At 41.7% G+C, this 16,333-nt stretch overlaps 1 protein-coding gene across 1 annotated transcript in view; it reads left to right on the top strand.

The window, feature by feature from the left end:
• Positions 1-16,333, top strand: part of COL24A1 (collagen type XXIV alpha 1 chain) — a 115,489-nt gene that overhangs the window by 38,966 nt on the left and 60,190 nt on the right. The window contains exons 15-20 of the mRNA XM_054073376.1: positions 244-297; positions 389-433; positions 830-883; positions 1,519-1,572; positions 2,757-2,810; positions 11,436-11,489. Of these exons, the coding sequence (XP_053929351.1) occupies positions 244-297; positions 389-433; positions 830-883; positions 1,519-1,572; positions 2,757-2,810; positions 11,436-11,489 (315 nt within the window). The remainder of the gene's footprint in view (positions 1-243; positions 298-388; positions 434-829; positions 884-1,518; positions 1,573-2,756; positions 2,811-11,435; positions 11,490-16,333) is intronic.

The raw sequence follows: 16,333 nt of genomic DNA, 5'->3' as shown, positions 1-16,333 counted from the left end.
TGTCTTGAATACATAAGCTGCAGGAGAAGAGGTGAGTTTGGCTTCCGATGTTTCTGCTGATGTGGTTGGGAACAGTAAAGGCTCAGGGCTTACGATACGGATGTGTTCTTCCCCAAGAAATTAGCCAGAAAAAGCTTTTGGTTTCTCTCTGTGGTGAAGAAAATGCCATGTTCTCTTACTAGTCCTTACGTTACTCCACGTCACCAAGCGTTTAATGCAGTTACATTTCTTGCTGTCTCGCAGGGAGGCACTGGGCCAGCAGGACCAAGCGGACCATCAGGAATTCCAGGGCCCGCGGTATGGTGCTCAACAATCCCACAGCCTGGTGCCTATGCTGCTTTCCAAATTAAAGACAAACACTGGGTATTTGTTCTCTTCATTTTAACAGGGTCTCCCAGGGAGTGTGGGACAGCCTGGAATGAAAGGTGATAAGGTGATTTAAATATTTCCGTTATCTTAGAGATACATAGTTCTTTTAGACGCATTAAATCTTGAGGGAAATCATGTACTTGACAAAGCCTCTCCTCTTTGTGAGTTCTTTTCTCTTCTGACTTTTATTTTTTGAAATGACTTCAGTCTCAGGATCTGGTGTTTTAGACAGATTTGCTTCTGGACAGAGCTCTCACTACTGCGTGTAACAAAACCCAGTGCTGGGTCTACAGGGTTTCCTGGAGGGGGTGCGTCAGGGCAATGGTTTGTGTTGTCATTCAAAGATCTGTGTTAATTTTAAATACTAAATATTGAAGTCACCTTTTTCATTCTCTAATGCTGATAACTGCCCCGTTTGAAGCCATAGATGGATGTCTGTATAAAATGATATGTTGTTTAGGGTGAACATGGCCTTGCAGGAGAGCCAGGAGACCAAGGGTACCCAGGAGACAAGGTAATTTAGAATTTTGTTTTACAAAACTGTACAATTGCAGCAATTTCCTCAGGCTTCTGAGTCTCTTAAGGTGCAACAAGTCAGTGGCATAAAAGCCGGATGCAGTAGTAAATGTTGCTGGAATACCACAGAATTAATATGTTTTAAAGAAATGCTGTGCTAATTAAAACTTTATTATGGAAAGTAGTGAGCAAAGAGAGGTAAAGGGCAGGGGCAGAATTCTGGCTGCCAGATGATCAGAGGTGCATCAAACAAGACAAGAATTATGGTATGATCTGAAACCTGCTAAGAAGGTGCTGTAAAAGATATTTTTGCCTTGAACTTTGAGGTTCATCTGCAGCTCACCTGGACCACTGTGGCTGGAGCGGCACATGGTCTGGCATGCTCCTTCATATCCCAAAATGAAGATAAATAACTGTCTTCTTTCCTATTTGGCTACTACATCAGAAGTGACTGAAATAGCACATCCTGTGAGAACTCTTTTGATGCAAGTTGTATGTTAGAAGACGTTTCTCATCCAACAGAATTATTTCAAAAGCTGTTTCAGGTGGCGAAGTGTAGCAATTTATTTATCACTTCCAACATAACACAACAATACATTTTCATGTGCGTTTAATAGCTTACCTTTTTTTCAGGGTGCTCTGGGTTTACCAGGACCCCCAGGGATCAGAGGAAAGCCAGGACCCCCAGTAAGTTTACACACTGATTTTTTTCACTCACTAAATCACTACGTAGTGGGAGGTGTCCCTGCCCTCGGCAAGGGCTTTGAATTGGATGGGCTTTACGGTCCCTTCCAACCCAACCCATTCCATGATTCTATGATATTTGATAGTTCTTTGTATCTTATGTCCACAGTGCATAGAATTCTCTAGAAACTGCCTAATTCCAAATGCACAAAGAATAAGGTCTAAGCTGTGCAATCTTTATGTGCCATCAAGCCATTATCTGATAAACCTACTTAGACCTCATGAATGTCATAGGCCCTTAAACTCGATTAAAAAAGGCTTCGTTTGTCCCAGAGAATTTATATTGTAAACATTAATCCTGAAAAAAAGCCTTACACGAATTTGCTTAAGCCTGGATGGGAAAATTTGTCCTTTTTGCCTTTGAAGATATAACTGTATTTCTTTAAAGATAAGCATGTCGGTTAGCCCAGTCCTGAACATCGTGGATTTTAAACACAAACTGAATGTTACCAACTTGACTTGTGTTAAATTCACATATAAGACCTCAGTCCTGCAAATAATATCATATTTAACTTTATAGAATACATTTAAAACAAAAGCATTTACTTTAATAGTCAAAAAAGAGATTTTCCAGGTCAGGCTTTAATTTTGCTCAAGGAACAACAGATGTGGAACAATAGATATAATTCAGGGAGATATTTTGGTGAGTTTTTAAGTGTGTCAGTACTGGCATATAATGGAGTCCCTATAATGTGTGGATAGGATCTAATTTTACTGTTATTAATCACAATGCAGCCATGATTGGATACTTAACATATTTAGGTAAGTATGCAAACCAGCATCATAGCAGTTACATCCTGGACTTGTAAAGAGTATGTAGTTTTTATTATGAAAACAGCTTTTTATTTCAAAGGGTATTAAAAATGCAACTATTTGGACCATTCCAAACCTCCCAATTTTATTTAAAGTTAATTTGCATTTTCTGTTGTGCCTTGAAAGAGGTTCAAAGAAGAACTTGTCTTAATTGAATTCAAAGAGAGGCAATTACAAAGGTTCCTATTTAGTGGAAAAGTAATCTAAACACTTCTGCTGGCTTTCTGTTTGATAAATGTTTTAAAAATCTTCATAACAATCTGTTGTTAAGAAGAATTGTCATCAGAATTCTAACTGTTTGGATATTTTTTAAGGGGAAAATTGGAGAACCTGGATCCCGTGGACCATTGGGTCCTCCAGGACCTGAGGTAAGAAACGTTTTATAGGGATAAATTGAATGTCATTAGGGTCTAAATTAGAAAAATCAGAGGGGAATGGGTTTGCTTTGCAAAAGATTATTGTATTAGTCATAATCTTTTAATGCAAATTTAAATATACAGGCTCTTTGCATACAAAGTAGTTCCTCATTTGCCTATGCGCTTACGTTCTGCACTGTTTTGAATCCAGGCGTTAAGGATTACACCTCGAATGAGGCTTGTGTGATTTCTCAGGTGCGCTTCCTCTGATGAATTCTACAGCGTGTTTACAAATGGGGTTTTCCAAACCTGGTTGCGTATTTCTCTCTTACAAAATAACTTTATTTGCAAGGAGTGTAAGGAATAAACAGCAGCTACATGGGAAACACTGCCAAGCACGTGAATCTGGCAGTGCAGTAGCCTCAGAACTGTATGGTACTATAGAAGTATGCTCAGAAACCATGAGCTACAGGAAAAAATGTTGTGGCCCGTACAGAAGAAACGTGCTTGCAGTGACACACTTATATTTGCTGGAGAGATGAAAACAAAAAATGTAGATTATCCTTTCTAATCAGCCTCCAATGGTGGCTTTTTTTTTCAAATAAGTCTGGAAGATCTAGATTACAAGTGATGGTTGTTCTGACCATACAATATGTAGGGCGAGGGGGAGGATTCTGCCCCTCTGCTCCGCTCTGTGAGACCCCACCTGGAGCCCTGTGTCCAGTTCTGGAGTCCTCAGCACAGGGAGGACATGGAGCTGTTGGAGCAAGTCCAGAGGAGGCCACGAAGATGATCCGAGGGCTGGAGCACCTCCCATGTGAGGACAGGCTGAGAGAGTTGGGGTTGTTCAGCCTGGAGAAGAGCATGCAAATGCAAAATTTAAATGCAAATAATAATTGTTGATCAACAAAAACTACAACACACTTTTTCTTCCTGCCAGCTGCTGTAGATCAGGTACTAGAGCAGCTGAGGTCTATAGTTGTCTCTGCACGCAACAGTGGGAGCAGGTCTGGCAGGCTTCGCTCATCCACCTGGCTTTTTGGCTTTTTCTGTGCAGGTCAGCAGAGAATTGCTTCCTCAGTCTTTCCTCTGCAGCTGTGAGGCCTGGCCACACCAGATCAGAGCTGAAATATGCCACCCACTCATAGCCAGGGTCCATCTGGGAACTGAGGTGCTGATGGGCAGAAGGGAGCAGTGGGAGGGACGGAGGTCTCGCGCTCGCTCTCTGGGCGGCCGTAGGAGGGTTGGCTGCCAAGTGCATGTTTCTCAGTGCAGAAGTCCTGCAGTGTCAAGCCAAATTCTCTTCTGGGTACGTTGCTGCAGAACTGGGGTCTGTCGTGTGCCTGAATGCGGGCTGCTCACCAAGCACTTGGTATCTTCAGTGAGCGCTTTATGGAGTGTATTCTTCATCAGTTTACACATTTTCCTGCTTTGTTGTGCAGCTAAAAATGAGCAGTTGAAAGTTCAGTTTTCTAGAGAGCTTTATTTTGTTGGTACAACAACTGCAAAGTGGTTTGACTGACTTTAACCTGACTGGCTTAACCCGCACTGCCTGTGTTTACTGGGTACGATGAAGTACATAATGCTTATTGTTAATGTGAATTAAATCAAACAAGGTTTGAACAGGCTTCTACATGTATCCAGTGTACTTGATAGTTGAATTTCACTCCTAACGAATCGCAGTTAATTATCCCCCAAGAATGAGGGTGATCGTTTCCTTCAGATGTGCCTTCAGATGTGCTCTGAGTATTATAAATGGGTTTCATCTGGTGCAGAGGGAGCATTAGTCATTATCTTCAACAGAACTTTTTTCATGTGTGCAGTATTTTAATCTGAAGTTGTTAGCTTATTCTTTCAGGAAGGTACTCATATGGGCTTCAGCTGCAATGTTTCGTGCTCAAGGCAATAGCATTACAAAAGAAAAGGATACATTCAAATAGTAGTAAACAGCCAAAAAGACACGTATTTTGTAAGTGAATCACTGACTGCTTTGAGTTGTTCGTTTAAATAATGGAGTTGGTCTGTCTCATCACATGGCGGTTTGAGGTTGATGTGCAAACAATGCCATGAATGCAGTCATAACAGAGCCTTCCATTTCAATATTGCATCAAATAACTTGCAAGGAAATCTAGCAATAAAGACTATTGTATAGCTGATCTAATTGCTTGGTCTGGCATAGATCTACAGAAATGTTCTTGTACTTTCTTATACTTTCTGCTTGCACAGAATCTTTAACTGTCCCTTTCATAAATTTATTGGACATAAGTGCATCTTTTTGATCTTCTTTTAAGAAATCTGTGTTAATTTTGCAGAAATCTTTGATTTACCTTGACTTTCTACTAGCATTGAACAATGCTCGTTCATGTCACCCTGCTGTGGTTTGTTTTGTTCAGAGCAGTTATGATAAGTCAGTCTTTGCCTGTTAGGTCCTGGTCTGTCCCCACAAACCTTCATAGGTATTTTGCATAGAATTTGTCATCTTGGAGGTTTTTCCTTTTTCAGGAAGAGCTGTGGTGAGACTTCCCTAGAAAAGAAGGGGCATGCAGATAGACAAAACTTGATTTGTGTTGCTTTACATGGCGTTATTTAACTCTGAATGTTCTGCCTTAGTGTAAGGCAAGCTAATAATGGGTTTTATTTGGTTTTAAACACCTGCACTGCTTTGGCTCTTGGGTTTTGGTATTGGTTTTAGAAGCTACTTGATCCGTGGGAAGTGTCCCTGCCCATGGCAAGGGGGGTTGGAACTGGATGGGCTTTTAAGGTCCCTTCCAACCCAAACCATGCTGTGATTCTGTGGTGCACCTTTTGAGTTGACTGGGTGAAGAGACTGTTAAACAAAAGTTCAACAGCAAGTGTAGCTCTAACCAGAGTGTGCCAAGCTCCATCTGGAAATCCATCTGGTCTTCAGAGTGGTTCTACACTGAAGTTCTTGACAAAACTCTTAATTTCTTACATTGTAGATTCACAGAATGCTTTAAGGCTTCCTCCTTAATGGCGTGATTCTCCAAGTTGAACACTTGGATGTTGCTCTGTTGCCAGACTAGGTGGGAAGGTGCCACTAGACCTGCTCTCAGAGGGAGATCAAAGCCAAAGCAGTAGGGTTTCTTCAAGAGCATGTTTGTGCCAAGACATATGGATTGGATGTCCAACAGCACATGACAGTTGGACTTCATCTTAGAGGTCTCTTAATGATCCTATGTTGGGTGGTGGCTGGTCCTGCTGTGCTCAGCAGTCAGGTGAATCAGCATCCAACTTCTTGGCTAGCAAGCAGCAAAGCAGGTCTGCGAAGGACATGTTTTGAAGGGTTGGTGTAGGGACTTGCTCATGCTATAAAGTAGAATACACCAGATACTACTTGTTGTGAATGCAATGCTTCTAATTTGTATTGCGTTTAATATGTAGATGCATTAGATGGCCTTAAAGGATGATGTATCACATTTGGAAAAATAGTGACTTTAAATCTCTGTCCAAAATCAGTCACTAGTGTTTCAGCGAGTGTGGCCAAACAGATCTGCCGTGTACAATCAGACAAAAGCACAAAGCAGAATGGGCATCATTTACTGACATCTCAGCAGCAGTGAATTGCAAAGCTTTCCTGTATTGTACGCTGTAGTCTGTGATTGCCTTTTTTTCTGTCCTCTGACAAATTGCAATGGTACGATTGTAATTTGTAGTGTTGGATTCCTTCTTCCACCCTTTCCAAAATCAGAATTGAAAGTTTGTAAGAAAAAAAATTAAAGTTTTGTCTCTGCCCTTTACAAATGCTGGCATTGAACTTTGGCTGGATGGGCGCACACAGAGAAAAAGCTCATTTCAAATCTTTTTTTTCTTACTCTCTTCATCTTTCTGCTTGGCACATTATTGACGCTGTCACGCAGCTGCACAAATGGCAAAGAGCAAAGTCCTGTAACTGTGAGAATACTGACATTTCTAAAATTGGCGAAAAAAGGATAGATTTCTATTTCATTGGATTGTATCTCTGCATAGCGTGTCCTTTCAGAAGAAGTATAAACACTTCTTATTTGAGGATACAAAATCATAGCTCCTTTTCTCAGTTTAGAGAGATTGGTGTTTTATGAAGAAATCTTTCTTTTGTAACTTGATAATAATTACTAATAAAGCTTTAGTAAGGCATCTCGTTGAGGTTCAGTAGCTGAATCCAGTCAGTATTAATGCTGAATATTCATTTTAAGTTCTCCTTCAAATGAAACACAGAATGTTACTGAATGAAATAATGTTGGAGTTGGGAAATGTGCTGACTGAAAGGACTGTCACGGTTCCTGGAAAGGTTTTTGCTCTTCCAGTGCTCATGTCCTGATCCCATTGAGCGGTCGAGGAGCGGGAGGGCATGAGGGTCAGTGACTAATAGCACTGCTGGCAAATGTCTGTGGAAAGAGCTTGGAGGGAGTGGGATTCCGCAAATGTAAGGGAATTCCTAGTGGAAATGGAGTGTGATTTCCAAACGTTTCTGCTAGTCAGCATCCACATTAGCAGCCACGCAGGAAAACAAACAAAAGAAAAGCAACAGCTTTTGCAGATCCCTCAGCTCTGAGACATTGACTTAAGTACAAAAAGGCATAGACTCATAGAAGGATCTGAGTGGGAAAAGGCCTCAAAGCCCATCCAGTCCCACCCCCTGCCATGGGCAGGGACACCTCCCACTGGCTCAGGGGCTCCAAGCCCCATCCAACCTGGCCTGGAACCCCTCCAGGGATGGGGCAGCCACCACTGCTCTGGGCAGCCTGGGCCAGGGCCTCCCCACCCTCACAGGGAAACATTTCTTCCTCAGATCTCATCTAAGTTTCCTCTTTTTCAGCTTAAAACTGTTCTCCCTCATCCCATTCCTGCACTCCCTGATCAGGAGCCCCTCCTCAGCTTTCTTGTAACCCCTTCAGGTACTGGAAGTTCCTCTAAGGTCTCCCAGAGCCTTCTCTTCCCCATACTGTACAACCCCAACTCCCTCAGCCTGTCCTTGCACAGGAGGTTCTCCAGCCCTCGGATCATCTTCATGGCCTCCTCTGGACTCACTCTAACAAATCCATGTCCCGATATAGTAACAGTCTGATTGTTTCTGTTTTGTTAATTAAAGACTAGATAAATGACGGCAATAAACACGTTGATTTTATATTTCATTTTTTTCAGTACAGAAAGCAACACTTTCATGGCAACGTTGAAGTTCATTTGTGTTGCGATAGCTGGTACTTCAGGCTTTTCTGACACCACTTCTTGTTTCATGAAATAGAGTGAACTCTTAAGTGCTTTGCTGGCGAAAGGCCACATCTCCTGCCAGAGCTGGAAAATGATTTGTAACCTCCCAGCTGCCAGGATCCGGGCTGATGGGGAGATAAGAATCTACACTTAGTAGAAGTCATAATATTGAGTGAGGTTATGTTCCGAATAGTCTCTGCTGATAATTGCGCTGCAGTTGGAAACTGTACGTTGGTCTCTGGGCCGTTCACTTGTGGAAGTTGTAATCTGGAGCAGCTTCACAGGGAGGTGGGTGCTGAACAGCTCTTGGCCAAGGCAGGTATAGGTAAAAATGTGCACCACTTCACTGCTTAGAATCTGAACGGCAAACACCACTGCTGAGGTGTTTTAAGAACTCCTTTCTGGTTCATTCATTTCCCGGAGTTGTCTGAAGTGGCTCCTTGTACACTGAGTTGTATTATTGTAGAGAGTTGAGGTTGTTCAGCCTGGAGTAGAGAAGGCTCTGAGGACACCTTAGAACAACCTTCCAGTACCTGAAGGTACTACAAGAAAGCTGAGGAAAGGCTGTTCACAAAGGCTTGGAGTGATGGGGTGAGTGTCAATGGGTGTAAACTGGAGAGGGGCAGATTGAGACTAGACATAAAGAGGAATGTCTTCACCATGAGGGCAGTGAGGCCCTGGCCCAGGGTGCCCAGAGCAGTGGTGGCTGCCCCATCCCTGGAGGGGTTCCAGGCCAGGTTGGATGGGGCTTGGAGCCCCTGATCCAGTGGGAGGTGTCCCTGCCCATGGCAGGGGTGGGACTGGATGGGCTTTAGGGTCCTTTCCAACCCAAACCATTCTATGAATCCATGACTGTTCTGTGATAGTGCTTCTCAACTCTTACAGCTTGTAGTTCTTGCTGAATTCCTTTTAGAAGTATTTATGCAAATCAGTCAATAAATTAGATCTATTCCCTTCTGGAAGCTGAAGAATCTGTCTAAAGAGACGTTTTTCTTGACAGATTGTTTTCTGAAATGTTTCTTGCCATGAGGGAGGTTGTCTCTCTGTCAGCATTCAGCACTTGGTCACACATTCTGGATTTACAGATGCACAGAACAGCTCACCCCTTGGTCACTGTGTAATATCTGTAAATAAACAAATTGAAATTTAAGAAAGGAGGAGTTAGCAACTTCCAAAGGACTGACCTAACTCTGCGGTGGACTTCGGTAGCGAATGTGGTCCCGAGTTTAAAAGATGCTTTCATGAACTCTACAGCAGTTAAGGCTGATGTCAATGAGTCCTGTGGTTGTCAGGCTGCGTCCCTTGGTCGCATGTGAGCAATAAGCTCTGTGCCACCTCGAGGCTCCTTGGAGTTGTTGCACAGCCCTGTTGGTAGCTTTGCTTCATGGCAAAAAGAAATCACTGCCGTGATGTTTGTGAAATTAGAGTTGTTCTACTTGTTCTGAAATCTCAGATCAGTTCTTTTTCACTCTTTAGTGCTTTGTTTTAGTAATTATTAGCATTCAAGCAATACAACTGATTTTTTTAAAGAAATCATAATTCGTTTTCATATTTTTTATGTTTATTTTTTATTTAATATATAAACATGCCTAAAAATATTTGCATTCCATCTGAATCTCTGTTTAGAAGTCTCTCTACCTCCTTAAGAACAAGTTATAGAAAGCAAATGGACAGAAAGCCCTACCAGTAAAAGCAGTGATGCCCTAAATGCTTGTTAAATTGCATTATAATGTTCCAGTTAAGGGTGAAATAATATTTTCTTTTAAATCTCTTGCCTTAATATGATTTCTCATTACCTTTCCTGTAAAGTTTATTTTGTGGCTAAACTCACCTAATTAGGAATAATGGTTATTAGCTGTATTTGAATCTTGGCTGTTCTGGAAGAAAAGAATATTGTTAATTATTATCTACCTAAGGAGGCAAACCTTTTTAATACCTCTTTTGTGCTTAGAGAACCTAAAAAGTGACTCTTGAAGCTTTAATCATAGATATCCAGTCTGCACCTCCCTTAATGATAACGTGTATTAGCCTGCATTGGAATGGAAGGGTGCCAGAAAGAATTTCATGCTGGAAGTTCTTTATGAGATGCTCTTTAAATTGTTCTGAAAGTGTGTGATGCTTTCATTACCATTATTGTAAAAATATGCGCACAAAGAGTGCTATTTAGCATTTTTCATCTGTTAGGGAAGAAGGAAACTTGTTTTTACTAGTGTTAGGCAATGGGTGTGCAGAGGTGCAGTAATAAGTATTTTACTAATTGGAAAAATTTTTTCAGTGGCAGCTATTCAAATAAGCAAGATTTAATGAAATTTAGAAGTCTATAGAAAACTTTAATGAAATTTAAAAGTCTATAGAAAGAACAAAACTAAATACTACCTTGGCAGGTGACTGAGTGAGCTCTGTGAGCTGAATTAGGGTCTATTACCAATGTTCTACTTCATCCTACAAACATACAGGTTAGGTTTCCTTCCCTGGATGTTTGTGGAATTTAACTCGCTACTGTATCGCATAAGGGTTTGCTGCATCATTTTTGTTCACTTAAAATCATAGAACAATTCCAGTTGGAAGGCACCTCAAAGCCCGTCCAGTTCCAACCTCCGTCATGAGCAGGGACACCTCGCACTGGGTGAGGGGCTCCAAGCCCCATCCAACCTGGCCTGGAACCCCTCCAGGGATGGGGCAACCACCACTTCCCTGGGCAACCCGTTCAAAATACGCTCATTCCTTATAAGAAGCGATCCAGTTGTACGGCTGGATTCTTCTGACATAGAGGCATCCTATGGTGTCCTACTGCCGAGATGGTTTGTGATGCTAACTTTAGGTGGTTCATTTCCTTTGCATATTCATTTTTTCTTTCCTCACTTGTACCACACACTATTTCACCAAGGCTTATTCTGAACGACGCTCCATGCCGGTGACCTGCAGTTCCTGCCAGCGCGCCCTGGATTAGCACCTGCTGGTTTGGAGGCAAAAGGCTTCCTACCCTTTTCTTAATCTTGCAGTGATCTTGTCCTTAAAGTGCGGCCAAGGATTAAAGGGCTTCAGCTGCTCCTTAAGCTTTTGAAAGAACAGTTGAATTCATGCAGACAGGACCCCACGGTGGCAGCTTTGTGGGATTTTTTTTGTGCATCAAGACCAAGCCAATGGTTTTATTTGAAATGTTACTTAGTGGATAAAAAGTCTTATGCTAAGAGAAATGAAACCCATGCTGACATCTGCTGAATTGAGTTTAGTGAAAGCTGCCTGAAATCTGTCACTCATCCAAGTCCTTTCAAGGAAACTTAATGGATGTTGACATGTTGGGGATGGCAGCACGAATTTATTTCTTGTTTCTGTGAGTCAGGTTTGTTAAATGAATGAACAGAGGCAAAATTAGCACGCAGGAAACATTCCTATGCTGTGAATCATTTATCTGTATGGTTTCTTTAGGGTTTCCCTGGAGATATTGGTGTACCTGGATTGAATGGCCCTGAAGGTCCTAAGGTAAGGCTATATGAAAACTTATTCATAACTACGAATCTGAGGGAAAAGCTCTGAGGGAGGGGCACTGGCATTACGAGACAATAATCTCCTGTCAAAATGCAGGTACTTCGCCTGAGATATTTATCTGAGGAAATTAATCTAATGTTTAATGCTGTCCACGCAGTTGTGAGGGTAATTACTGTGTTAGATGGAAGCAAGTGATGGCAAGTTAAGGCAAGGACATTTGGAAAATACGCTGTGTGGCTGGAAAGTAGCATCTAGAATCATAGAATTTAAGGCAGGAAAAGACCTCTAAGAACATCCAGTCCAACAGTCAGCCCAACACCACTGTGCCTCCTAAACCATGTGCCGAAATGCCACAGTCACATGTTTATTGAACACCTTCGGGGATGGTGACTCTGTTTCACCTATTTAAAGTCATAGAATCATGGAATGGTTTAGTTTGGAAAAGACTTTAAAGCCCATCCAGTTCCAACCCCGGTACCTCCCACTGGCTCAGGGGCTCCAAGCCCCATCCAACCTGGCCTGGAACCCCTCCAGGGATGGGGCAGCCACCACTGCTCTGGGCAACCTGGGCCAGGGCCTCCCCACCCTCACTGCAAAACATTTCTGCCTAAGATCTCATCTCAATCTCCACTCTTCCAGCTTAAAACCATTCCCACTCATCCTATCCCTGTACTTCCTGATCCAGAGCCTCTCCCCAGCTTTCCTGGAGCCCCTTTCAGTACTGGAAGCTCCACAGAGCCTTCTTGTCTCCAGGATGAACGATCCCAAAATACGTGCAGATCTCTGTAGTCTCACATGAGTAATATGGAATTTTTTTTTAACAGATTTTGAAAGAAGTAGTGGCTAAAGATAGGGAAAAATGGATGAAAATTCACATTCCAGATTAAATAATGGATAAAATAAAATATAATAATAATAATAATGAATAAAATATGTCTACTATAAAATGACTGTATGAGATTAATTTAGCCTCTGTTCTTCAGTCGACTATTTTAGACTAAGCTTCGGCAATAAATACAAAGGAGTTTTAGTGAAGTTTTGGATAAAAGCACATAAGGGATATTCTTTGTATAAAATGGAAAAGGTAGAAGGGTACAAAAAGTGCAGGTGGGGCAGAAATTAACCCAGATGATTAAATAATATCTGAGAATTGACTGCTTGTTGTTGAAAGGCAAGTACTAATTAATTTCCTAACTCCTTGGGTCTAAATTTACTGTATTCACTGGTAAATAGGCACAAGATGCTGGGATGAAATTTGTACATGAAACAAAGCTGAGCATCTTTAGACACTCTTAAAACCCACGCAGTGCACTAATTCATCCCACTTCTGTTATTTCAGACTAATGTATACAGTGACTAAAACAATAAACTCGACTGTAAACTTAGAGCTTTGCACCTGTCAAGAAGGAGAGGCTTCACTAGATCTCTCTGAAATAAAGGCACAATAAGGCGGCTAGAAATTAGGTGAAATTCTAGAACACAAGGCAAGGTGTCTCGTTAATGCCACTGTACAAAGCACAAGAAGACTTTATCTAAGTGCACACGGTTTGGTGCACACATTAGTATTCCAGAAGGACTCAATCAGGTGAGACTAGAGGAATAAAAGGATACTTGAATGCCTGTATTCCGAGAGGCACTTTATTTATCCTACCAAAATGAAGGGCCTTTTTGGGCTTTGAAAGTAGAACAGAGGTCAGAAACCGGCAATGCAGAAGAACTGTTCAAGACCAACAATATCGTTGGTCCAAGCACAAAACATGCATGTTATCCATGAATAAACACAGATGGAAATGCCAAGATTTCCCATCAACTCGAGTTGACTACTCAACAAAACCCAGGACAGGGAGCAGTAAATAGTTTAATGATACAGTCTTATTTGTACCAGGAAGATCGTAACAATCTCCCCATGCCAAAATGAATCATTTTTGAGAACATCTCAAATAATCCAGTTGCAAAAGCTATAGCCAGTCTTTTCTCCATCTCCTATTTTCCAGCTGTGTCAAGAGCCTTATCCAAACGTAGCCCAGATGTGAATTCACTAAGAAGGCTGAGAAATCATTATCTGATACAGCGAATTGGGGAGAAGTTAAAATACGTTTTTGTAGAAGTGTGGACTTTTCCTTTAGTTCTGCTTTTTTTGCTTTGCTAATATGTTCATATGGGCGTAAAATATTACAAGTTTTATAGCAATGAGTTTTATCTGACCATTGCAGTTGCTCCTGTGTTTCTGCATTACCAGGGCACTGCTAAAACAACCTTTTGACACAAGACTCTATCTGGGGCAAATAGGAAATGCAACAGTTAGAATCATAGAATGGTTTGGGTTGGAAGGGACCTTAAAGCCCACCCAGTTCCAACTCCCTGCCGTAGGCAGGGACACCTCCCACTGGATCAGGGGCTCCAAGCCCCATCCAACCTGGCCTGGAACCCCTCCAGGGATGGGGCAGCCACCGCTGCTCTGGGCACCCTGGGCCAGGACCTCCCCACTCTCATCGTGAAGAAGTTCTTGAACTGCAGATCAGATTTAATCCTCCAAGCATCAAAGGAGACCTAATCCCTGCTGCCCAGTTTCTAAACTAAGTGTGGTCATATTGTAACCAAAGTGTTAAATTAGAGGTATTTGTTTGCGTTGGGTTGGTGTTGAAGAAGTACTTTACTGATCTATTGCCTTTTCACAGATTCCAGCCAAGTAGAATTAAAAGGTAGCCTGCAAAGTTTAAGACTCTGTTCTTTGGATACAGAAATGAGATAGCTGAACAGTATTCAGTAGTCTCCGGCCGATTTGGACTTGGAGACAGGAAGCTTAGCAGCCTGAGTTAACGGGGAGAACTTCTGGCTTACATTTGAGAAGGAAAGTTGACCAAACTGGAAATACTGTTACACCGCTCCTTGTACCAAGGGAGAAGGGCTGCATTAGCATTGGAGACGTTTGGCTTTCGGGATTCCCAGCTGCCTGGTGTTGACTGCAGTTTTAACAAACTTCTTCCAGTTTTTATTTTTAGAAAACTGCTGCTTTCTCACCGTGCTGCTCTTTTCCTCATGTTTTTGTTTATGCCTCCTCAGAAGCAAACCCCACTTTAAAAGCCAAGAAAGCAGGGTAAGCCTTATTGTTTAGCAGTTGAAGTGGGAGAAATTCAGTCTTGCAGTTGAAAGTTTAAGTTCTGAGCATGACCAGCCATCTCTAAATACCAGTAGAAGTTCTGAATTGTCAATTTTCCCTAAATTAGCGGAGGAATTAGGGAATCTGACCTCTCTAAAATAACATTCAAAGGATTAATTACATAATTTGATCTGCAGCACATTACCTAGCTTGGAAACAGTATTTCAGAAGGTGTTTGATCTTCATCCACTACTTACTAAAAAAATCCCTAAACATACATATAAAAAATGGAATAAGAATGTTTTTAAGAAGTTCTGAACTAATTTAGTTTCCTATGTTATTCTTGCAAGTGCTTATGCTCTGTAACTGAGAAAAGTGAGAGGAAAAGATGGTCAGAACACGCTGACTCTAACTTTAGTTTTTCCAGCAATGTGTGTTGTATCATGGAAGTAGTTGAGAACTTCCTTCCTCCACTCGTTTCTGTTTAATTGGATAATGCATTTAATAGAAGCAGCTATTAGGAGTTCCACCACTTCTGGAAGGGATGCTCAGCTGGGAAGTTACAGATGTGCAATACAGGCTGCTCACATTCGCTGACTCTGTCAGTTCTTTCCAGACACTTTGGCACAGGTCGAATGACCACCTTCATTTTGCCCGAAACCTCAAAGGGGAAATGGAAATTTCATTTAGTGTTAATATTTATTTTACAGTCTGGGACTTCTTTGCAGACACAACTCAGTGCGGTGTGCGTGGTATCGATGTTGCTGACGCTTCCACAGTGCAACTGCATTGTGCTGAAAGCCCTATCTCCTAACGGGCTTTGCTATTAGAATAAAACAGTTCTGTCAATGAAAAATTGGTGTGACACAGGAATATTAATGATGCGGCGCCCTCCTGTCACTTTCGCGGTGGCACATCAAAGAGTGGTCCAGCCCAATCTTACCCAGACTGGTGGGCTCTTTGATGAAACTCAGTACTTTGAGGTGGCCTGTTCCATTTTCTTTTGTGTGCCAGGGAAGCTGTTACTGGACCAACGCCTGCACCTTCTGTCTAGACTTCAGCTTCATTAGTAAGCAATTAATAAGGCTTACACTTGGAACATTTCCACTGTTGCTTTCTTCAGAAGCTAATCAGATTTCTCCTAAAGGGCAGTTTCTTTGTTCTTGTCGCTTTATCTGATATCATTAAGCTTAGCTTTCCCAGAACATTTATAATACGTTTACACAGATTTTTTTTTCTTGTCCTACGCCAGATCAAGTGCTTTTCCCAATTACTGCCGTTGTAATTGGGATGACCGAGACTTTTGACACACCACTAGCTGCAAAAGTTTGTTAAATGTTGGTTTGAGCAGTCGTGAAAGCCCTGAGTTAGCAGAGGAGAAGGTGCTTTATCTCTGGGAAGCTGATTATACCTTGACAAGAAATGAAAGGGCTGGAAATCACAAGCTGGCAGTTTAAATTCACTTTGTAGTTCATTTCCATTGCAATGTTGTCATTATGTGTTATGCTAAAGAGTACCTAAATCAAAGATGTACGAGTTACATTGGTTCTGCTTTAATCTTAATATGACGGTGTGCTTTGCACCTCCAAAAAAAATAATTGTTCTCTTGTGAGCTCCAATATTTCCTTATTTCCTTTTCAAACCAACAAAAGAAAAAAAAACCTCATCAAAATCTATGCAGTACAGGTTTATAGGATACTCGTTTTTCCAGCCAATATTAAAATTCTGCTGCACCTTC

The sequence above is a fragment of the Cuculus canorus genome, chromosome 8, assembly GCF_017976375.1.
Source record: "Cuculus canorus isolate bCucCan1 chromosome 8, bCucCan1.pri, whole genome shotgun sequence".
Taxonomy (NCBI): domain Eukaryota; kingdom Metazoa; phylum Chordata; class Aves; order Cuculiformes; family Cuculidae; genus Cuculus; species Cuculus canorus.
Note: the sequence above shows the minus strand (reverse complement) of the source record. Positions and strands in the feature narration are given on the sequence as shown.